Source organism: Leptopilina heterotoma, unplaced genomic scaffold, assembly GCF_015476425.1.
Source record: "Leptopilina heterotoma isolate Lh14 unplaced genomic scaffold, ASM1547642v1 Lhet_297, whole genome shotgun sequence".
NCBI classification, from domain to species: Eukaryota; Metazoa; Arthropoda; class Insecta; order Hymenoptera; family Figitidae; genus Leptopilina; species Leptopilina heterotoma.
Window position 1 is genome coordinate 229,884 of NW_025111001.1, and position 26,227 is coordinate 256,110.

Genomic DNA, 26,227 nt, shown 5'->3' on the forward strand with positions numbered 1-26,227 from the left:
ATATTTTAGTTTGTTAATAAAATGGTAATGAAATATTTTTATATACATGAATTAGGAATAAATGAAATTTATTAAGAAGACATTCAAACTCATACTACGTCTCACACAATTTCTTCCAACCACTTAGTCGCCATATAGAATATTTACAAACCATAAAAGTTAAAACACATGTTATCTTAAAACCGAAAAGTCAAAAGTCTTCAGTATTTAAAAAACAGCCAAACATATCACATCTCAATACATTAATATTGTTTACAAGTGTTTTGTTTTATTTAAAAAAAAAGAAAAATAAATAAATATTTGTTAAATGTTTAAAAAAAAACAGTGAAACAACAATAATGTGCAAAAATTTTGTTATGTAACCAGGTATGAGTTTTAATGTCTTCATAATAAATTTCATTTATTCCTAATTCATGTATATAAAAATATTTCATTATCATTTTATTATCAAACTAAAATATATGTAATTTGCAGAATATCAATAAAATTACTGAAGAAGATCCAAACGAGGATCGAAACGTCTAAAAAAATTTAAAAATTTAGTTTTTTCATTTTAAATTTGATCCTACAAACCACAAAATCTCTACATTAATAATAATCTTCGTATTCTTTCATTCATTCTGTCCGCAATTTGAAGTTAGCTTCTCTGTTTGCTTTTGTCTTTTTTTATTTAAAAAATATTGTTCCACAAATTGAAAATATGCAGCTATTTTTTCAATGTTCATAATAAAATAATATTAAAAATTAGAAAATTTAAAAAAATTTATTATTAACATAAAAAATATGCCCATTTTGTTTGTTATATGCTTTTTTCTGTAACAGGTTTCGTTTGACTGATCTAAATTATTATGCAAATTATTCTCCTTTTTATTTATAAAAAATACTAGAAAATTGTTAATTGTTAAAAAATTATTATTAAGAAGTAGAAAATATACCCATTTTAAACATAATTATTATTAATTAATAACAATATTGTTTACTCATTTTTTTCTTTTTGGAAGAAAAGCATTAGATACTCCCGTTTCTTAATATGTTTATAGAAAATTCTCAATTTTCATCAGAAAATAATTTGCATCACTTCTATTTCTTAACTACAATTGCTTTAATAAAATTAAAAGTTTTTTAACAATAAAGATAAACAAATATTTATAAATTCTACTCGTCAATTACAATTTTTAATTGAAAATGAAATTAAAACTTTTTTAAAAAAATAAAAGAATCAATATTATTTAGAAAAATGTTCTGTTACATTTTTTTACGAATTTCTATAATTGTAAAATTATTCGAAAATATAAATAACTTCTTTTTTAAATAAATATTCAAATATTATTCTTTTTCCATGGGAATAAAGATTTTCAAGAATTTGAAATTCAAATCTTTTTTAAATTAAACAACCTATAAAAGTATTGTTATAAAACATGAAGATATTGATTGCTCCGAGTCGAAGACTCGGAGTGATCGATTTCTTCATATTTTATAATAATAAAAGATAACCAAGTGATAAAATAATTATTTTATATTAAAAAAATATTGTTACTGTAACTTCTTGAAAATTATTTTTATCATTTCAATTCAATTATTATTTTCTAGAATTTTTAATTATTTTTTATGAAAATAATTGAATTGCTTAAAAATTTTTTTATTATTTATGAAAATAATTGAATTTCTTTAAAAAAATTTTATTATTAATGAAAATAATTGAATTTCTTAAAAAAAAATTATTAGGATTTATAAAAATAATGTAATTCTTTTAAAAATTTTATTATTTATGAAAGTAGGTAATTGAATATAGCGAAGAAATTTATAAAAAAATTTGTAAATAATTGAATTCCTGTGAAATTTTTATTATTTATGAAAATATTTAAATATTTGTGTAGAATTATATCAAAATTTATTTTAAACAATTGAATTATTTTTAGGAAAGTTTATTAAAATAGTAGATATTGAAAATTATTAAAAGGAGAAAAATTTTTGAAAGTAATTGAAATTAGGACAAGAATTTTATTGACATTTTTGAAAATAATTGAACTCTAGGGAAGAATTTTGTTATTTATAAAGATAATTGGAATTTTAACGAGAATTTTTTTTTTTGAACATAATTGAACTTTATGAGATGAATTTTATTACTTTTGAAAATAATTGAATTTCTGCAATTATTTATAATTTCTCCAAAATTGAATTTTTTTTTAGTGTTTTCATTTTAATAAAATTCAAAGTTTTTTAATAATAAAGGAAAAAAATGTTTATAAATTCTATTTGTCAATTACAAATTTTAATTGAAAATGAAATTTAAAATTTTTGAATTTTTAAAAAAGAAAGGAAAAAATTTTACTCAAAAAAATGTTCTGTTACATTTATTTAAAAATTTCTTTAATTGTAAAATTATTCGACAACATCAATAACTTCTTTTTTAAACAAATATTTAATTATTATTATTTTTGCATGTAGGAATTATGATTTCAAAAAATTTTTAATTCAATCCTTCTTGAAGTTTTTCTATTTTCTATTTTCTAGAACTTCTAATTATTTTTTTTTAAAATAATTGAATTCTTCAGAAGATTTTTATTATTTATGAAAATAATTTAATAATTTCCTATTCAATTATTATCTATAAAATTTTAACTAAAATTCATTTTTAAATCAATTTTTAATAGAAAATTCTGCGAAAATTCAATTATTTAAAAATTTAAATACAAAAGTAAATTATTTATTGAATTTTTAAACGTTTCTTAAAATTTAATTTTTAAACTAAATTTTATTAACAAATTTTTAAATAAATGAATTCTTTTAAAGAATTTTAATAAAATATTTAATAATAGTTACATTTTTTAAGAAATTCAATGAAAATTGTATTAAAAATAATCCAAATTCTGTAATTAGTTTTATTAATTATGAAAATAATTGGATTCTCAGGAATAAATTTATCATTTATGAAAATAATTAATTTATTAAGAAGAAATTATTGATAAATTTGTAAATAATTAAATTCCTGTAAAATTTAAAAAGATAATTGGGATTTTGACCAGATTTTTTTTTAATTTTCAATATAATTGAATTTTGTGATAACAATTATAATTTTAATTTTGAAAATAATTGAAGTTTTCAAAAATCTAAGTTCATTGAAATTTCCAATTAAATTCATTCAACGTTGGAATTTTCTAAAATTTTCAATTGAAACCGTTGGCAGTTGATTTATTTATGAAAATTGTCAACGCAACTCTTAAAATTGATTTAATTTTTAAATATTTTAGTAAAATTATTCATTAAATAATTTATGAGTAAAAATAATGTTGTGATAGTTCTTGAAGAATTAAGTTATTTAAAAGGAAATTATCAGAAATTATTTTTAAAATTGCTAATTTTATTTAAAAAAAGTGAGTAAGAAGTAAGCCGCGCGCGAATTGTTGCTATTATAATAAATTAACGAGGGAAAATTGTCCTGAATTCTCGCATTATACTTAACTTTTCAAATGGAAAAAATTATTTAACTTTGCTTTCGGTTTGAATTTATTCAGGATTATCACATTACCAATTTTATTTTTCCCTGATTTCCAGACAGAATCCTGGATTGAATTAATTAATCTCAGACTCTCTAATTGAGGTAACTTAGTACCCCAACTAAATTAAAATTTAAACTATAGCAATTTTTAGAAACTTTTGGGTATTTTAGTTTTTTTCATTTTTTGATCATCTTTTTTAAGTTATGAAGAAAAGCGCCAATCTTCATTTTTTAAAAATAAAAATCGTATTCGGCACAAATAAAATTGTTACTTGAATCAAATAAAATTTTTGTCATGCAGAACAACAAGGGAATTTAAAAGAAATGTTTCAAAAACGTTTTTCTCCTTTCACCAATTAAAAAAAAATTGCATTCTGTATCTTATGCGGGATTTTAAGTATTAGAAGGAGAAAGGCAATTACAATTAGCTTAATTGGTCGGGATTACTGACCAAAGTTGATAACCAGACTAACCATAATGACAGTTGTTGCCTTAACTACACTATTGGTACTGATAACTAACTTGATTGCTTAGTTCCCTTTGCTGTATCAATTTGCTAACAATAGACCAACTAAAATTCTCGTGGCCACTCGCCGATTGCTATGTAAATTACTGTAATTAACAATGCATTACCGCAAATAACGATTTTTCCATTTCAACTTTTGAGAATATTGTCGAGTCCGTGAAACAAATTGAACGTAAAATTGGAATTTATACAAGAGAATTTATTTATTTATTCATTTCCCTTGTTTGAAACTAAATTCCACTCATTTTAATAATTAAAATCGAATAGTCGAGAAAGAGGAAAATTTATATTTCGAAAAACGAATAAATAAATCACGAAAGAAAATATTCACGAGGAATTTATATGTAAATAATAATAATAATAATAATAATAATAATTAACGTAAAATAATAAACAAAATGTAAAATATAAAAGAAAAACATATTTTTTTAATTAATGCATTGATAGAATGAATCGAATTGAATGTTGAAAATTGTAACATAAATTTTTCATTGCAATACTACGTTCTCTTGACTCGAGATTCTTATTTCGTATTTTATTCTGCATTCAAAGACCCTCTTAAAGGAGCTTATGTCGGTCGAAGTACGAACATATCTGCACCTTAAGCTTGTCTGAATGCACTTTCTGAATCCTCGCAGTCTCTAAGCTTCAATCGAGTCGTAGTGTCTGCCTTTTGTTATTTCATCTTTTCATTTTCCGTATAATATTGTAAAGAACATCTCTAAAGAGTTACTTTATTTTTACATCGTTTTTGTCATTTTTCAGTAGATATATACATTTTCCCCAATATTAATATACAGAAAACTAAATTTTTCTCATTTTTAAAGATATTCTCTTTCTTTTTTTACTGCAAAAAAATATTTTCTTTTTTTTTATTGCAAAAAATATTTTCTTTTTTTTATTGCAAAAAAATATTTTCTTTCCTTTTTTTATTGCAAAACAAATATTAACTGTAAAAATTAAAATTTAATAATTCATGTTTTCAAACAAGAAGTAATTTTCATAAAACAACGCATATTTTCAGACTAATAATAATTTTATAATAAAACAGTAAAATACCACCGAGTATTTTAATTATTTTGCAATTTCCATAAAACCAGAGCAAAGGAAATGTTTTTAAAATTCTAACACCTTTTTTAATAACAATAAAAAAAAATAGAAATCGATAAGTAAAAATAATGAATACAAATAATGTTGAATAAAATATTGAATTGAATATTGAATAATAATGAAACGTTGTAAACCAACCTGTGTTTAAAATGATTTCCAAATGATGTTATTAATTGCGAACTGTAGAAACACACTCGGTGTAAAAAATTACAAACACTTCCGAAAATGAAAAAAAAATTATATTCTCTAATTTTATCGATAGCAATTTTAAAACATTGTACACTCCCGAAATTTAAACAAAAGAAAAGAGTCAAAAATCACACAATCTTTCACGAAATTACATTAAATTATAAAAAAACTGAAATAAATGTTAATGATGATAATAATAATTTTTATATAAATATTAATAAACAAAAATAAAATAATAATAAATTCTAAACAACATAATGAATAATAAAATAGTAAATAATATTTAAGAATTAATAATTAAATAATAATAAAAGTAGTAAGAATCAAATAATAATAATGATAATATTAAAATAATAGTGACATTAATATGAATTAAATAATAAGAATTAAAATAATGCCTAATAATTAAACACTTTTCGATACGTAAACTCACGAGATTTTAACTGAACGACAATAAATAGGTGGAGAGACACCACTGGCTTAAAAGATTTTCAATAGACACGTTTGGACAAGTCTAATCCTGAATTGAAACTGAATAGATAGGAAATTTTCCTTTCAATTTGCGGAACAATGAAATATTATTTACAATATATTCTTTCTAATTAAATGTCATCAGAGTTGCCCTTCAAATGTAAACAAAAATTCTTTGTGTTAAAAAATATTTTTAAAGCAATATTCAAACGTACTTTTTTAGAAATTATTTTATACTTTTATTTTCACAATTTTTAACTAAATAAAATTATAAATATTGTTAACGTAACATTTATAACTTCCGTAAATAATTTTTTTTATCTTTTAGTATTATTCCATTTATTTAATTAAAATTATTAAAAAAAAATTGTTCATTTAATTGTTATTAATTTTTATTTATTAGTTATTATTTTTATTAATAATTATTTTATTGGTAAATTATTATTTTAATTATTATAATAAATAATAAATTAACAATAAAATAATAATATAAAATTCTACTTTATTCATAATTTTATAAATAATACATAAAATTATAATAACGAAGTACTGACATCAATAATAATTCACAATAATTGGATTTAATTGCAAACTGAAGTTTTTTTCTCTTTGCGTTGAAAATTGCATCCGTTATATGACATTTAAAGGTGAATAGAAAAGCAAATGGCTCGAACATTGCAAATGCGAATTTTAATATTTTACAATTAAAAGGAAACATTTAAATACAAAAACAAATGTAGAACAAAGAAAGAGCAATAAATCAAAGTAGGACAACGTGAAATGAAAAATATTGAGGGTAAATTCTATAGTTATATTACGTAAAAGCATATATACATACACATGTACATAAAATAACATTCATAAAATGCTAAAGTAAAACCTTCAAGTCGTCGAAATACGGCAATGGTTTCAGTTTCCCGATAAAATTTCATTCCTATTCTAAAAATGCATTCGAATAAAATATATGATCTTAAAAAAATAAAATTCTACCGAAAACATTATTTTATCTGTGTCAAATTATTTATGTTATTTAATAATCATATTATGTAACAATTTTTATTTTTCTAATTCAATGTCGAAAATTCGATACGAAAAAAATTAATGTGAAAGATATTTTTATATTAAATAAATAAATAAACAAAAACTCGAGTAACATTTTAAATAAAATAACAACGAAATCTTTTTAATTCGCAGTACCATAAAATATTCAACGTTGACATTAATTGAAAGCAAACTTTATTTTTAAAAACTCCTCGTATATTCTTTGTTTATCATAAAATTACAAGATTCAAATGTACTTTGCATTCGGTGAATTCCGGTATTAAAAGTTTCATACTCAGAGAGAACGTGTTTTTAATTAAAAAAATAAAAACAAAAATAAAAAGCAAAATAATTAACGATGGATATGACGTATATAATGAACAATATCCGTGGCGAGACTCTATTTATTACGAGCAGTTGAGAAAAAATGAAAAAAAATCTACTTTGTTTATATTTCGTCTTACAATTGAAAAAAAATTCACAATTCTCATGATTAACGCAAAACGTTATAATACAAATTAAAAAAAAAAGAAAAGAAAAAAGAAAAATAAGAGAAAAGAGAAAAATCACGTGAATTGCTCTTACAGAGTCTGGGATCGATTGAAAACGAGACGACTTGTGAAATAATAATAGACGTACCTGCTATTGAAAAAAACAAGCGATAAAACTCAACTGCTTTTCTGTCTAACAAGAAAAAGGGCAGTTTTTTATTTAGTTAAGATCTACATTTATTCATGACGGGGAAATCAAAATTCCAATGGGACATGTACTCAAATAGTATTCAAGAATATCGAGATAAAAGATTGACTTTACTGAGTGCGAAAAAAGAGAAACACTTTTTCAATAAAATATTTCACGTTTTTAATTTACGAATGATAATAATCATTTTTTTTATTTATATACTTTTGCTTATTTATTGCACTTGCAGTAAATATTTGAATTTTTTATAGTATTTCTTTGTAGTATTTTTAACTATTATTATTTAGTACTTTTCCTAATTATTTACTTTCTATTTATTACTATTTCCATTTGCTCCTGTTACTATTTTTTACTACTACTGTTTATTTTATAAAATATTACTATTACTATTTTTTACTATTACTACTTCTTTCTGTTACCACTATTTACTACTATCATTTATTGTTACTATTACTATTTTTTTACTATCATTTATTGTTACTATTACTATTTTTACTATCATTTACTGTTACTATTACTATTTTTACTATCACTATTTGCTACTATTACTATTTGCTACTATTAATATTTTTACTATCACTGTTTGCTTCTATTAATATTTTTTACTACCACCATTAATTATTATTCCTATTAATATTTTTTATAATGATTACTATTTTTTACTATCACTATTTGCTACTATTATTATTTTTTCTCTAACCATCTATTATCACTAACAATATTTTGTACTATTACTATTCTCTACTATTTCTATTTATTACAATTTACATTTATTACAAATTACTATTCTGTACTATTACTATTCATTACTATTACTATTTTTTACCAGCACTATTTTTATTATCACTATTATTTCTTATTTTATTATTTATTTTCTGTTTTTTCTGTTTTTTATTTTTATTATTTTTATTATTATTAATATTTCTATTTTTACTATTTACATTTAACACACTTTAATTTAGTAGTACAGTAAATAATTAAATAATAAACAGATGTATGAAAAGATAATCACAATAATAAAAAAATGATAACTATCTTTCATAATATTGAAAAAAATTAGAAGAAAAAAAAACTCACTGACCCTTTAATTTTAATGATTCTACTCTTTTGAAAAAAGGAAAAAAAAAGAAATAAAAGTGAGAAAGAAGTAAAAAGCGAGGATGATTTTTAGGTTTTATTTTTACATTCCGACGATGGTAATTGCGAGAAATCTCGTTAAGTAAGGGGAGGGGGGATGGCAGGAGCGACATGAGAACACATTTCCTTCCATGGCATACGTGCTTTGATTAAGTAAATATCATTTAGCGTACCCAATGCATTTGTGTGATAGAATTATAATCTTTGTAAAGTTTAGATAGCAAAATGGTAATTTATTCTCTATATAGTAATTTAATTTTATAATGTAGTTGTAAACAAGATAAAAATTAATTTTTAAAAAAATCCACCAAACAGTTCATATAATAAAATTTAGTACAAAACTGTTTTTCTCTTATTATTTCATTAATATTCTTAATGGAAAAATAAAATTAGGATAAATCATTAAACAGTTTCAAGGAAAAAAAATTAATTTAAAAATGTATTACAAAATTTTATTATTTATTAATACTATTTTTAATTATTTAACTATTTATTTTATTCTCAATATTTTTTATAATATTTATATTAATGATTATTAACTATTTCTAATTTTTTGGAAGTATTTTTAGCGCATAAAACAGACTATTATTATCACTATTTATAACTAATACTATTTTTTACAATTACTATTTATTACTATTACTAATTTCTACTGTCACTATATTTTACTACTACTATTTTTTGCTATCACTACCTTTTACTGTTACTATTTTTTACTATTACTATCTTTTATTATGACTATTTTTTAGTATTACTATATTTTACTGTTACTATTTATAGCCAATAATATTTTTTACTATTCCTGTTTATTAATTTTACTATCACTACTTTTTACAATTACTATTTATAACTATTACTATTTTCTACTGTCACTATCTTTTACTATTACTATTTTTGCTATCACTACCTTTTACTATTACTATTTTTTTACTATCACTACTTTTTACAATTACTATTTATAACTATTACTATTTTCTACTGTCACTATCTTTTACTATTACTATTTTTGCTATCACTACCTTTTACTATTACTATTTTTTTACTATCACTACTTTTTACAATTACTATTTATAACTATTACTATTTTCTACTGTCACTATCTTTTACTATTACTATTTTTGCTATCACTACCTTTTACTATTACTATTTTTTTACTATCACTACTTTTTACAATTACTATTTATAACTATTACTATTTTCTACTGTCACTATCTTTTACTATTACTATTTTTGCTATCACTACCTTTTACTATTACTATTTTTTACTAGTATAATTTATAATTGTTACTATTTTTTACTATCAATATCTTTTATTATGATTATTTTTTAGTATATTACTATATTTTACTATTACTATTTATAATAAATACTATTTTTTCCTATCACTATATTTTACTAATACTATTTTTTACTATAACTATCGTTTACCATTACTCTTTATAAGTTTTAATGTTTTTTACTATCACTGTTTTTTACAATTACTATTTATAACTACTACTATTTTCTACTGTCACTATCTGTTACTATTACTATTTTTACTATTACAATTTATATCTGATACTATTTTTTACGATCACTATCTTTTGCTATGACTATTTTTTACTATTGCTATATTTTACTATTACTATTTATAACTAATTTATAATTAAATTGCTATTACTATTTATAATTAATACTATTTTTTACTATCACTATATTTTACTATTACTATTTATAACTAATAGTATTTTTTACTATTACTATCTTTTTCTATTACTATTTATAACTTCTACTGTTTTTTATTATCACTATTTTTTATAACTATTTCTTTTTTTACTATCACTATCACTATCTTTTTTTTAATTATAAATATACATTGGTATAATTAATATTTTTAAAATATCAAATAATATAAAATGTAACATCAAAAAAATTCGTGTCGATTCTAAATTTTATTCAAAAGATAAAAAAAACATGAATCGAAAAACTCTTTTCTTCCTTCCACAGAAGTCATGATATTCTTTTTCACGAAAAATTAATTATAGAATTTGCAATACATTCCGTAACGATACCAAAAACATAAATCACTTTATGAATATTAACTATTCTATTTGTCACGAGATGGAATTTTTAAAATACAATCACAAAAGTCAGCAAAGAATATAAAAGATAATACCCAAAATTATCATAAAACGGTATTTAACTGTTATACAGGTATTTTTATTCCCTTTTCAATTTTTGTTTCACAAATAAAATTCTTTACAATCTAGAGGTGTTTGGGTGGTTTGATTCGGCTAACTTGAATTGTTAACATTGGTTTGTGATTCAAATGTCTATAATACGAGACAGTGAGAGGGAAACTGTAGGAGTTCAAAGGGGTTGATAGTAGATTATTTGCATACGTACTTATGGAATTGAAGAAAGTACAAGACTAAAAACCTTATTAAAATTCAACGAATTCAGATGCCATGCTAGTGGAATGTAATCGATTCGCGAAACAGACGGGATTATTCAAATCTCCAACTAGTTTCTGGTTTTATTTCCGTGTTATGTCCTATCTGTCTGCACCATTCGCTTTGCTTCGAAACACATTTGTGGGTTTTACGAGCATCTCCTTTGCACTAAAGCGACCTATGGTTATACCGACACTTCCTTCGGTTTGATTTCCGTCGACAATAAACGCTTTTCGAATAAATATAGTTTTCCTTTTGTGTATAGCGATAACTTACAAGAAAATTCTTTTTCTTTTTTTTTTGATAATAATTTGAGACTTAAACTCTTTTTTCTTTTTTTTCGAAGAATCTTTTAAATCCCCCAAGAGATTTGTATATGGTTCAGAGGAAATCATTGGATTTTGTGGAGTGATCAAGTATTTTCCTGAAATCAACATCTGGATGGCTTAACTCGTTCAGAAATGCCGCCTTGGCTCTTCTTTTTCCTCTTGTGGTCCCCCCCTTTCAGTTCTGAACAGAAATCAGGAAGATCCTTCCCCCTTTTTCTTTCCATTTCACAATTCGATTTTCTTCGATATTGCTTCGTCTGCTTGGAAAATTCTACTTGAGAAAAGAAGGCAGGAAAATAAAAAAAAAGAAGAAAAAGAAGAAGAAGGAGACGAAAAAAAACGTCGCATGCATGCATTGATAAAATTAGAAAAATCCTATAAGCGAGGTGAAAATAGTTTACGATTGAAATTTTAAATTTAATATCGAAATTGATTTTTACAAATTTCACTTAACGTCGTTCTTTTTTTTTATTATTTGGACATGAGCGAGTTCTTATACTTCGAATATTTTAAATCCTTTTTTATCATTTTTGAATTTCTGAATTTTTTTTAAAAATAAATTTCAAAATACATAAAATTAAAAATAAAAAAAATATAGTGATATCAAAATTCTGTAGCAAAGGCAAAAAAAAAAGGTTGGCATCACGAACAATTCAAATTATAACAATACTTGTCGATCTATTATGAAAAAGCACAAGTACTCATATTGCACTATATCGATTTATAATAATTTTTCTGTCCAATTGAACAGAGAAAATTTCTCCTCTGTTTATGATATTATTGAAATAATTTCACAAATAGAAAAGCAGAATTTATCGGAAATCCCTCTTGAGATATTAAATTTAATCATTATGCTCAAAAAAAAAGTTTATAACGAAAAACGCCGCAATAAAATTTATTAATCCTCTTTATTATTTTTTTATAAAACAATTTTTTGTAATTATTATTTAAAGGAAGAATTTATCATTTGCTAACTTTTTTTTTATTCAATCAACATATTTGATTATTTTTGTTATTATTTTAAAAATATTTTTCAAATCACTCATTTTTGCAGTACTATTAATATTCTCTCACAAAAAAAAAATTCGTGAAACAATTTTATTATACTAGAAATATTTTCATGGATAAAAAGAAACTTTATATTTCAAACCAAAAGTCAACAATAATAAAGTTTTATTATACTCGATAAAAGAATACTCGACAAAAAAAACTTTCCTGAAGTGATAAACGAAAAATGTAATTCAAATAGTAATGACAGGGCTCGAACCAGTGAAATTATTTAAAAATACGAAATTTACGGAATAAAAATGAAAAATTACGGACCAATTACTGACAAAAATATAATCAGTCCGAGTCAAATAAGAGAACATTTTACTAAAAACTATAAATTAAATTTTTCATAACTATAAAACATGAAGATATCGTAATATTAGATAATAAAAACTTAAAATAATATAAAAAATGTAATTAAACATTTTCAAAAAATATAATTTCAAAATTCAATTATTTCTAAAAATTGTCGCTATATTGCTTTTAATATTGAATTATTATCTAAAATTTTAACTGAAATTCATTTTTAAATCAATTTTTATCTAAAAATTCTACTAGAATTTAATTATTTAAATAGAAAAATAAATAATTTATTGAATTATTAAATGTTTCTTAAAATTAAATTTTTATAAAGATTTTTATCAACAAATTTTTAAACAATTGAATTCTATTAACGAATTTTAATAAATAATTGAATGTTTCTTAAAATTGAATTTTTACGAAGAATTTCATTAACAACTTTTAAAAATAATTAATTTTTATTAAGAAATTTAATTAAAATTATACTCAAATTTATTATATTAAAGAATTATATAACAATTTTTTGCAAATAATTGAAAACTTTTTAAAGAATTTTATTAAAATTTTTTAAAATAATTAAATTTCTGAGAAGAATTTAAATATAAAATTATGAAAATAATAGAATATATAAGAAGAATTTTATTAAATTTTTTTTAAATACTTGAAATTTGTCAAGAATTTTATTTAAATTTTTGACAATAATTGAATTTTTGAGAAGATTTTCGCTACTTATTTATAAAGATAATTTTATTTTTGACGAGAATTTTTAAAAAAATGTTTAAATAATTTAATTTCTGCAAAGTATTTTATTATTTTTCAAATGAATTGCATTCTTGTGATGAATTTTGATATTTATCAAAATAATTGAATTTTGGAAAGGAATTTTATTAAAAATTCCTTAAAATAATTGATTTTATGAGAAGAATTTTCTTGTTTATCAAAATAATTGAATTCTTGTGCAAAATTGATTAAATATTTTTGAAAATAATTGATTTTCTACGACGAATTAAAAGTTATTTATGCAAAAATTAAATTATTGTAACTAATTTTAATATTTTATTAAATAATTGAATGTTTCTTAAAATTGAATTCTTTCGACGATTTTAAATAAAATTTTTAAGAATAATTACACTTTTCGAGAAATTCGATTAAAGTTGTATTAAAAATAATTGACATTCTGCATTAAGTTTTATTATTTTTTGAAAATAATTCAATTCCAAAAAAAATGTTATTATTTACAAAAATAATTAAATGATTGACAAGAAATTTATAAAAAAAATTTGTTAATAATTGAATTCCTGTGCCATTTTTTATTATTTTATGAAAATAATTAAATGTTTGCGTAGAATTTTATTAAATTTTTCATAAATAATTGAATTCTTTTAAAAAATTTGATTAAAATAGTAAGATATTGAAATTTATTTTATTGATGAAAATTGTTGAAAAAAATTGAAATTTTGCCAAGAATTTTATTAAAATTTTTGAAAATAATTGTATTTCGGAGAAGAATTAAATTATTTCTAAAGATAATTGAAATTTTGACGAGAATTTTTTTTTCAATTTTTGAACATAATTGAATTTCTGCGAAGAATTTTATTACTTTTGAAAATAATTCAATTGCTTTGAAAAATTTTATTATTTTCGAAATAATTGAATGATTGCGAAGAAATTTATAAAAAAAATTTGTAAATAATTGAATTTCTGTGACATTTTTATTATTTTATGAAAGTAATTAAATGTTTGCGTAGAATTTTATTAAATCTTTTTAAATAATTAAAGTTTTGCCAAGAATTTTATTAAATTTTTTTAAAATAATTGAATTTCGGAGAAGAATTTAATTATTTCTAAAGATAATTGAAATTCTGACGAGAATTTTTAAAAATTTTTTGAACATAATTGAATTTTTGCGAAGAATTTTATTACATTTGAAACTAATTGAATTTCTGCAATCATTTGTAATTTCTCTTGAATTCTCCAAATTATATCGTACAATTTACGAACTTTTCATCCTTTTTCAATCTAATTACAGACTTTTATCAGACTTTTTTTTATTTTTGAATAAACAAATGTTGCTGGAAAGATTTTTGACAAATTTTCTAGTTAGTGATTCTTTTCGCCAGGTGACAACTACTTTTTATTTCTTTTTTTGTTATCATCAAAATTTGAAGATTGACAATTGCAGCATGATTTATGAATAGTTAGATTACATTTCCAAGTAGAGTACCGGGTTGCAAAATTACATTTTGATTCTCAAAATGTTACGAGTCAATAAATTTGAAATTGCGGGCTTGTGTCGCTTTGCGAGGTGCGATTGTGCTCGTCAGGAAGAGAAATCTGAAAAGCGATAAAATCTCGCATCAAAATGCGGCAAACCAATGCATATAGTTCGACATTTCTATTCAACGACACGATTCAGGATTCATCAATGATTCTACACATCTTGTTTTCTTTCCTAGTTTTTTTTTTACTCTTTTTCTCTCTCTCTCTCTTTTTTTTTATTCATCTGTTGTACAATATTGTCGAACAAGCCAAAAACTGCTTTTTTGTTTCATTATCAGCTGCCTCTCGCTTTATCGTTTCTCTCGAGTTTTTGAAAAGTATTGGTTTGGGGCGAGAGCACGTTATTCTGAACTAATACAACGTGGACTGAGGTTGATGATAATGTCACGAGAGAGAAATGTATATAGATATATAGATACATGCTAGAATGCTCTGTAATTAATCAGTACAAAGCAAATACAGGGCACCTTTGCAGAACCGTTTGTATAGTTCAGCGTGCATGTATTTACGCACAAGTGCTCGCTCGTGAATGTATGTATTTGCTCTGTATATTGATTTAAATAAAAGCTTCATTCACATCCAATATGTATTTTGTTTGACGTTCTTTCCTTTTTATTCGGGAAAAAAGCTAATCACTAATATTATGGTTTGGTATAAAAGAAGAGGATTTGAATTTTCATGAAGGAGAGTGTACCGTAAAAAAAATTGAAATACACGATAGTGAATACGATTCGACAGCTAGAATTGAGATTTTTTTATGACAACAAATTCGAAAAATTATCAATTCAATTATCAATTATTATCAACGAAAATTAGAGTACGAAATGTGTTAAGCAATTTTTGGTTTTCTCTTATAAAAGATAAGGAAAATTATATTATTTTTTTGGAATAGAATGCTTACGATGATAAATGAACACGTTTCGACAGGTGGAACAACGAATTATGACTGAACAAATTTAAAAAATTCTGATCTATATTATATTTTGAAAATTGGTGCACCAACGAAATCACACTTGAAACTTAAATTAAACTTGTAAATAATTTGGATACGTATGATTTATTTATTTATAATAATAATTAATATTATTAAAAAATTTTATTAAAAATAATATTATTAAAAAAAAATTTGTTTAAACAATTTTTAGTTTCCTCTTATAAAAGGAAATACAGAATTGTTAGTTAAAATTTAAAAGTATGAAAAATTCAAATTTCCAAATATTTTAATTTGAAACGTTTTCAAAATTCAATGATTTCTAAAAATTCACGCTATATAATGCTTTTAATATTCAATTATTATGTAAAATTTTAACTAAAATTAATTTTTAAATCAATTTTCATTAGATAATTCTACAAGAATTTAATTATTTAAATACAAGAATAAATAATTTATTGAATAATTGCATGTTGCTTAAAATTGAATTCTCATGAAAAATTTTATCAACAATTTTTTAAAAATGTAATTCCTGTAAAGAATTTTTTTATTGATTCTTTAAAAATAATTGATTTCCTGAGAAAAATTTTATTATTTACAAAAATATTTGAATTCTTTTAAAAAATTAAATTAGTTTTTAAAATTAAATTAAATTCTGTTAAAGAATTTCTTAAAAGATATTAAAATAATCGTGTTTGCTAATAATTGTAATTAAAAATTTTATTATTAACTTTTATTTCAATTTCTTTTAAATAATTGGATTTTTCTAAGCATTTTATTAACATTTTTATAAATAATTGAATTCTTTAAAAATACTTTTTATTTTATTCTTATTATTATTATTATTATTTATTTCTTTTTTTTTATTTTATTTAAAAAAATTTTTTTTTTCTTTCCCATTAGCACGTAATGTTCCAGTAACATTGGCAACATTAAATAAATAAAGTACTTTTAAAGTGTTCAAAAATATTGAAGCTAAATGCAGTAAAAGAGAAGAAAAAATGTTGAATTATAAGAAATTCGGTTTTTCGAAGTTTTGAGAATTTTTAATAATATTAAATTTTTTCCCAAAGGGTGGAGACTATTAAATAAGTAAAGTATTTTTGAAAAGCCCAAAAATAATGAAGCTAAATGCCATAAAAAAGAAGGAAAAATGTTGAATTTTAAGAAATTTGGATTTTTGAATTTTTGATAATTTTCAATAATTTTAGATTTTTTACTAAAGAGTCGAGACTATTAACTAAGTAAAGTATTTTTCTAGAGCACAAAAATATTGAAGCTAAATGCCATAAAAAAGAAGGAAAAATGTTGAATTTTAAGAAATTCGGATTTTTGAATTTTTGATAATTTTCGATTTTTTACCAAAAAGTCGAGACTATTAACTAAGTAAAGTATTTATCAAGAGCACAAAAATAATGCAGCTACTTGCCATAAAAAAGAAGGAAAAATGTTGAATTTTGAGATATTCGGATTTTTGAATTTTTGATAATTTTCGATTTTTTACCAAAGAGTCAAGAATTATAACTAAGTAAAGTATTTTCCAAGAGCACAAAAATAATAAAGCTAAATGCCACAAAAGAAAAGAAAAAATATTGAATTTTAAGAAATTCGGTTTTTCGAATTTTTGATAATTTTAATACCTAATTTTTTATTTTTTACCAAAGGGTGGAGACTATTAAATAAGTAAAGTATTTTTGAAGAGCCCAAAAATATTGAATCTAAATGCCATAAAAGAGAAGGAAAAATGTTGAATTTTGAGAAATTCAGAATTTTGAATTTTTGATAATTTTAGATTTTTTACCAAAGAGTCGAGACTATTAAATAAGTCAAGTGTTTTTAAAGAGCCCAAAAATAATGCAGCTAAATGCCATAAAAGAGAAGAAGAAATATTGAATTTTAAGATATTCGGATTTTTGAATTTTTGATAATTTTTAAAGATTTGAATTCCTGAAAAAAAATTTATTATTTGTAAAAATAATATTAAATTTTAGCAAAAGAAATTTATTTAAATTTTCGAAAATAATTAAATTGTTTTTTTAAAAAATTTTTTATTCAAAATTTTGAAAATAATTAAATTCTTATAAACATATTTTACCAAAATAATTTAAAATAATTGATTTCTTTCTGAGAATTGAAGAAACATTTTCCTAAATAATTCTTTCGAAATCATTTTATGAAATTTTTTTTCAAATAATTGAATTTCTCCGCAATTTTTATATTTATGAAAATAATTGAATTTTTGAAAAGAATTTTATTAAAAGTTGTTTAAATTATCGAAATTTTTTGAAATTTTAGTAGAATAGTACCTAGATATTAAAAATAATTGAATTTCAGCGAAGAATTTCATTATTTGGAAAATTAATTGAATTTTCGGAAAAAAATTTCTCACCATTTTTTGAATTATTTATAAGAATTTTATTAAAATTAAAAAAAAAAATTTTTATTTCAATTTGTAAAAAAAATTATTCAATTCTTGCGAAGAGTTTTGTTTAATTTCTTTGAAAATAATTGAATTCTTATAATGAATTTGATCAAAAATTTTCAATTAATAATTGCATTCCTGGATAGAAATTAATTAAAATTGTGTTGGGAATAGATCTGAATTCCTATGACAAATTTTATTACATATAAAAAAAATTTTTTTTTATATATTTGAATTCTTTTGGAAAAATTTACTAAAATAGTAGATATTTAAAATCATTGCATTGAGGAAAATTTTTGAAAATAATTAAAATTTTGCCATGAATTTAATTAAAATTTTTGAAAATAATTGAATTTCGGAGAAAAATTTTTTTATTTATGAAGATAATTGAAATTTCGACAAGAATTTCTTTGAATTTTTGGACATAATTGAATTTCTGCAAAGAATTTTATTACTTGTGGAAATAATTGAATTTCTTCAATCATTTTTAACCTTTCCAAAATTCAATTATTTTTTTTAGTGTTTATAACTAAAATTTTTCTACAAATCCATTATTTTTTATAATTAATTAAAAATATATTAAAAAATTTAACTAATTTCTGAAGAATTTGAATTTTAAAAATTTTTAAAGTGTTTATGTTTTTATAACTTTCTATAAACTTTCTTTAAATTTATATAACAATTTAACTGTTAGCTAGAAGGACAGGGAAATAAAGTGGAGGCGCAGGCGCGTAGCGGCTGAACAACCACTTTATTTCCCTGTCTACAACTTTATTACCCGTTGTCGTCACTGAAAGTTCGACTTTCAACCCGCTTAACATTTTTTTTTTATTATCACAGAAAAAATGTTGTGTAATAAAAAATCTTTTTCTATTCAGACAAATAGACAAAAAAAAATATTTCACACAATTTTTAAAAACTCCATATTACAGGGAAAACAATTTCTTTTTTTTTTATTTCCAGGACGAGGTATTGTGCTGGACAGCCAGGGACCTGTGCTGGTATCGGAGTCACGTCCGGTGATTGAGTTTTCCAACGACACTGGAACGATGATTCACTGCTTGGCACAGGGTAGTCCAACACCCCGTGTCGATTGGGTGATGAGCGACGGTTCTCAAGTTTTGCCAATATCTCGTATCCGTGAAATTCTCGTGAATGGATCCATGTATTTCTTGCCATTTGGCGCTGAGAGTTATCGTCACGACGTTCATTCGGCTGTCTACAGATGCCAAGCCTCCAACAGTGTCGGCAAGGTGCTGGGTCGTGAAGTCAGCGTGAAAGCTGGTAAAGTAACTTTTAGATAACTTTTGACACAAAGACGAGAGAGACGATCGTCACTTGAAAAAGAACTTGAAGAAAATTTCGCCCCCTTACATATTATATACTTGAGGAAAACTATTCGAGCGCAAAAGGAGAAGAAGAAAAAAAAGAACTTTCCAAAGTCATAAACCTACTTATCAAGTTCATCATAAAAATTACTTCTTCTTCTTCTTCTTTTTTCTTTTCGTAACTTCAAATGCACTCTTGTTATTGAAGAAAAGTTCCTTTTTTCCACTTTTCAGTCATCTAATCAATTGTTGTAGTCATTATCAGAATAATAGAAAAAAAAATTTGTAATCCTTTTATTTTAATTTTAATTTTTTATTTACTTTATTTTTTATTAATTGGAAAAAAAAGTTGAAAGATGGAACTTTCTTTTTATAGGCCGTTCATAATAAATGAAGCGGTTATCGCTCCGACCCGTATAACGAATCAAATTAAACTTTATCAGAAAGTATGACGTTCACGAATATGGGTCTAATCTGGAGAAAACAAGATGGACGACGCGAGGCAGAGAACCGTGCCAACTACATTTACCATCCCCAAAAAGATAGATGACCCGCAGAGTCATCCTTTGGCTTCTGGATCGAAATTCCCGATTTCAAGACACGCCAAATGCATTTACCGCAGCTGAATACATATTCGCATATATGCCAGATTTTTTTTTTCTATTTATCGACTTTTCGGACTTTTTTCCTCTTCTTTTTTTTTGTATATCTTCCAACAAGTCAATGGTTAAGAACTTGCCAAGAATCGTTTATCTCATATTTAGCGAGTCACGCTCAATCGTTCGTTTCCGGTTTCCGCAACAGATTATCTGCACCATTTCACACATATACACGCAAAGAAAGGGGGGGGAGGGAAAAAAGGGGAGTTCAGAGATTTATATTTTTTTGATGGTCTCCGATTTTGTGATAAATTTCAAATGTCCGACAATTTTAATTTATTAACCGAAAAGTTTGTAGCTTGATTTATTAGCCTAGAGTAAGATTACGAAACTGTTCGAATTACTTGTCGGGATAAATTTTTTTTTCACGATCTTTGTGATCTCTTGGGACCGAAATTGTCCGAATATTTGCATCCCTTACTTTTTTTCGAAAGCACTATAAAATTAAAAAAACTAGGGAGCGTGACTTATATTTCTCATTTGCTACAATTTTCTACCTTTTCCATTTTTTTTGTAATTATTACAAGATTTAAAAATACTGGAAAAATTATAAATTTGTACGTCGCTTTTAACTCTAATTTTTTGGTCGTCGACGCTGAGAATCAAAAACAATTTTTTTCCATCACGAAATAAAAAAAAATGATACAATTGTTTAGCTTAAAGGGTAAAAATTCTTCTGGTGGTTTTATAATTTTAGGCTTTGCAATCAAAAATTAATTTTAAAAAATTATCAAAAAGAAATTTACTAATATTTACTAAATATTTAAAAATATTGTAAGAATCAGTAGTAATACTCAATTATAGTGGGACAACGAATTATAATTCAAAAATCAGTAGTAAAAAAAAAATAATTTTTCATCTTCTGCTGATTATCGTCTGTGGTTACATTTTGTAAATTGTGATTTAAATTAATTTTGATAATTCAGATATTAATTGAAATTGTTCTAGCAATTGTTTGGGACCAGTAAAAAATTTTTTGACTCACAATTGTTAGTAAACAGAATATAAAGTTTGCTCAGAAAATAATTTTTCATCTTCTGCTGATTATCGGCTGTGGTCACTTTTTATGAATTGTAAATTAAATTAATTTTGATGACCCAGATATTAATTAAAATTGTTCTAGCAATAGTTTGAGAACTTTAAAAAAATATTTGAATAAAAATTGTTTGTAAACAAAAGATAAAGTTTGCTCAAAAAATAATGTTTCATCTTCTGATGATTACTACAGTCAGCCAACAAATTTTTATTCAAGAATCAGTAGTAAAACTCTATTATAATTAGCCTAACGAATTGTAATTTAAGAATCAGTAATATAAATAGTTGCAAATCGTAAAAAAAGCAGTAAATAGTAGGTTTTACTAGAAGAGTGCGAAGCCTGTAATTTCAAAATTAAACGAAAAAATTAAATTAGTTTCATTTTTTAGAAATTTTAAACTTCATGGAAAATGTAAACGAAATTTTAGAAAATAGTCTACTGTGTGTGTGTGTACAAAATTTACAACCCTGAATTTAAAACAGTCTTTGAAAATGATTTACAAGAGACAATTTAGCGTTTTGAGAATTTACATTCATTGCAATATGCTAAATGAACTAATTTACGTTCTCCCATTTATTTGTCTAATTATAAAGTGCGCAACTGAGATTTATTTTGATAATTTTCCAGTTGTACGACAAAAGTACGAGGTACAAGTAAGAGATGCCTATGTATTCTCGGGAAATACAGGAGTACTCAGATGTGAAATTCCAGCTTTTGTAAAGGAGTACATCGCAGTAACATCGTGGGTTCAAGACTCTGTCTTCAACATCTATCCTTCTCACGAAAGTGGTGAGTTACACAAATAATTTTAAACAACGAAACACGATATTGCTTTTATAGGAAATCTGACAAATCTTTCAAACAATAATAAAATTTAAATTACCCGTTAAATTAAATTAAAATCCATTTAATTTAATTTAATTTTGTTTCCTTACTTCCTTTCCTTATATTGTCAATCATCTTATTATTCCACTTATCAAATATAAAAACTGTCAGAAAAAAATATTGATAGTTCAAATATAGGAAAAAATCTTTAATTAATAAAAGCTTTTTCTTCTACTAATCAATTCTGACAAATTCAAAAAGTGCCGAATATGAATTTTTTAAAAAAATATTTTATTCATTAAACAATGAAAAATAAGAATCTGAAAACATTTTCGAACGAGAAAAAAATTTGCCAATAAAAAATTGAATTTTCTGCAAATGACTAATTCTGCTAAATTAAAAAATGAGCCAAAAAGGATTGTCTGCCGATTTTCGTCTACATTTGTCAATAATTAATTTTACGAAATTATCATATCTTTTCTTTAAAAGAAACTTTTCGCTCGAATTCTTTCTTATATTTAAAAAAAAAATATAGATAAAATTCTCTCAACCTAGACATAATCGATGTTTCCAGTCTGGCTTTTAAGTAAAAATAGAATCGTGAGACAGATACCAGACGCTAAATATTTATTTGCTCATACGGTATAAAAAATTTTTTCTCTAAAGTGATTATTTATTATTAAATTCAGTAAAAATGAAAACTTATTTGTTTGATTGATTCTTGGGAATTAAGGAAAATGCGGTGAATTTATCGCTTAAAGTAAGTGGATAACCCTGTATGTTACTCAACCGTCTATAATGGAGATCTTAATCCTCTGGTGGGACTTGCGGAACGCATACAGAGGGTAGAGCATGGTTAGGAGCCAAGCCAAGCGTTAATGCAGGAAGAAATATGCAGATCGCTTTGCTAATTACAGTGGAAAGTTGTTTGTAATTTAAATTACGGCGAACCAAGTGTTGTTAAACAATTTATTATCACGTTTTGGGAAATATTCAATAGTCAATTTTTCAGTTATATTTGGCGACTTATTTCGATAAATTCACCGACTAATCTCATTTCAATCTCATTTCGATTTAATTTATCATTTCGTTAAAATGACCAATTCATTGTGTAATTAAATTTTACATTTGATTTCTATGACAAAATTTCGGCAAAAATTGTTTATATCATTTAAATATATATAATTCATTTAGCTTAGTAACAGGACTCGAACCAGTAAAAGTATTTAAAAATATGGATCAAGAAAAAAAATTTTACTTAAAAGAATAAATTCAATTTTTTCATAACTATAAAACATAAAGATATCGATCAGTCCGAGTCTTCGACTCGAAGTAATCAATTTCTTCATGTTTTATAATAAATAAAGATCAATAAATAAATAATATAATAAATAAATAAAAGAATCAATTTTTTTTAGAAAATTCTACTAGAATTCAATTATTTAATTTTTTAAAAAGTTCCTTGAGAATTTTCAAATCCATATTTGTTTATAATTCAATTTTACGGAATTTCGATTATTCGGAAATTCTTCGTGAATTAAATATACAATTAGAAAGTAATAACTGCAAATAATTTTAAAAATATCAATGGAACTTTTTCCAAAAAATTAATTCTACAGAATTTTTAGTTAAAATTTTAACTTAAAACTTTTTTTTAAATTCAATTATTTCTAAAAATTCCCTCTATAATGCTTTTAATATTCAATTATTATCTAAAATGTTTAATAACATTCATTTTTAAATCAATTTTTACCAGAAAATTCAACGGGAATTGGATTATTGAAATACAAAATAAATAATTTATTAAACAATTGAAACATTTCTGAAAATTCAAAATTCTCATAAAGAATTTTACCAAACATATTTTTAAATAATTGAATTTTTTCAATGACTTTTAATAAAATTTTTAAGAAGAATTATATTTTTCGAGAAATTCGATTAAAATTGTATTAAAAATAATTGAAATTCTGTATTGGGTTTTTATTAATTCTGAAAACAATTGAATTCCTAAAAAGAATTTTACTATTTTTGAACATAATTAATTTTCTCCAAAGAATTTCATTACTCTTTAAAGCAATTAAATTTCTGCAATAACTTGTAACTTCTCCAAAATTAAATTTTTTTTGTAGTCTTAACTAAAATTTTTCTATAAATCTATTATTTTTAATAATTTTTGAAAAAGTTTTTTGAGAATTTTCAAATTCATTTGTTTTTAACTGAAATTCATTTTCAAATCAATTTTTATTAGAAAATTCTACTAGAATTTAATTATTTAAATACAAAAATAAATAATTTATTGAACAATTGAATGTTTCTTAAAATTCTATTAACAATAATTGAAATTCTGCAATGAAATTTATTATTTATGAAAATAATTGAATTCCTAAAAATAATTTGATTAGTTACGAAAATAATTGAATCTCTGTAATAATTTTATTTTTTATCAAAATAATTGAATTATATTGCGAAGAAATTTATCAAAAATTTGTAAATAATTGAATTTTTGTGGAATTTTTATTATTTTATGAAAATAATTAAATGTTTGCGTAGAATTTTATTAAAAAATTTTTAAATAATTAAATTCTTTTGGAAAATTTTATTTAAATAATAGATATTAAAAATCATTGAAATCAGAAGAATTAATAGTACAATACGTTTTATAGGCCAGAAATTATAGATTAAAAATTATTAGTAAAATTCTATTATAATCATCCTAAAAATGATAAATTATAAATCAGTAGTATAACTCGATTATAGTCATTCAACGAATTATTTTAAAATACTTTAATAATCAGTAGTGAAACTTAAGTATAGTCAGCCATCGAATAATTCAAAAATTAGTAGTAAAACTTGATTATAGTCAGCTAAAGAATTATAATTTAAGAATCAGTAGTATAACTCGATTACAGTCACCCAACAAAATATAATTCAAGAATCGGTAGTAAATCTCGATTATAATCAGCCTACGAATTATAATTCAAGAATCAGTAGTAAAAATCTATTATAATCGGACTACGAATTGTAATTCAAGAATCAGTAGTATAACTCGATTATAGTCGGACAACGAATTATTATTCAAGAATCAGTAGTAAAACCCAATTATAGTCAGACAAGGAATTATAATTTCATAAGAGGAAAAAAGAAAACTTCCTAAAATTTAAAGAATTGCTTAACAATTATTGAAAACAGTTTCGAGAGTTTACACTGTTATTTCTGACTGGATTGTGTAACACAATCGTCTTTTCTATGACTCACGATCGATTTATATATATATGAACTATATATGAGTAGTACGGCTTCTTCAACTATTGTCAAAGTTTAGTTAAAGCTTCTTTATGGCTGCTGGTAAGCACAGTCTCTCACTGTGTTCATGCAACGGTCTACTAGACATTCGGTTTCATACAAAAGTAAAATCAACTTGGTTTCACATCCAATCTTTGATAGAAGATACTACTTCAAATAGCACTATTGATAGAGAGAAAAGTAACAATAAATATCAATTGCACACTTAAAATTTATAGGTTTCTTACTTTAGTTTTCAATTTCAACTCCATTCTCCTTTTCCTTTTTATTATTCATAAATAATTTATTTTAAGTATGTTGACACTAACTGGAATTTTGATATTTTCATTTAAAATTTTTTTTAAAAAATGCGGAAAGTCGAATAAAAAAGAAAAAAATTGAAAAAAACCAAACAGTGAAAAAAATTGAAAGTATTTACAATTTTGAAAATCGGACTTCCACTTGATATCACAAATATTGCAACGATGAAGTTTCAATCTCGCAAAGTGAGAATGCAAGAATTTCATTGGATCAAAATTTTCAATCAATACAGTGAAATGAAAGCATTCACACTTTTCGAAATTAAAACAATAAAATTTGAATCCTTTGGTGTAAATTTGTAGTCCGATTTGAAACAAAGGAAAATTTTGACAGGGGATCAATTATGTTATTATATTTCTA

At 22.9% G+C, this 26,227-nt stretch overlaps 1 protein-coding gene across 6 annotated transcripts in view; it reads left to right on the top strand.

Moving 5' to 3' along the window:
* LOC122504412 (Down syndrome cell adhesion molecule-like protein Dscam2) overlaps positions 1-26,227 on the top strand; it is a 226,411-nt gene that overhangs the window by 143,283 nt on the left and 56,901 nt on the right. For all 6 annotated transcript variants that reach the window (XM_043615517.1, XM_043615512.1, XM_043615518.1 and 3 more), the window contains exons 3-4: positions 19,380-19,700; positions 22,067-22,228. In XM_043615517.1, the coding sequence (XP_043471452.1) occupies positions 19,380-19,700; positions 22,067-22,228 (483 nt within the window). The remainder of the gene's footprint in view (positions 1-19,379; positions 19,701-22,066; positions 22,229-26,227) is intronic.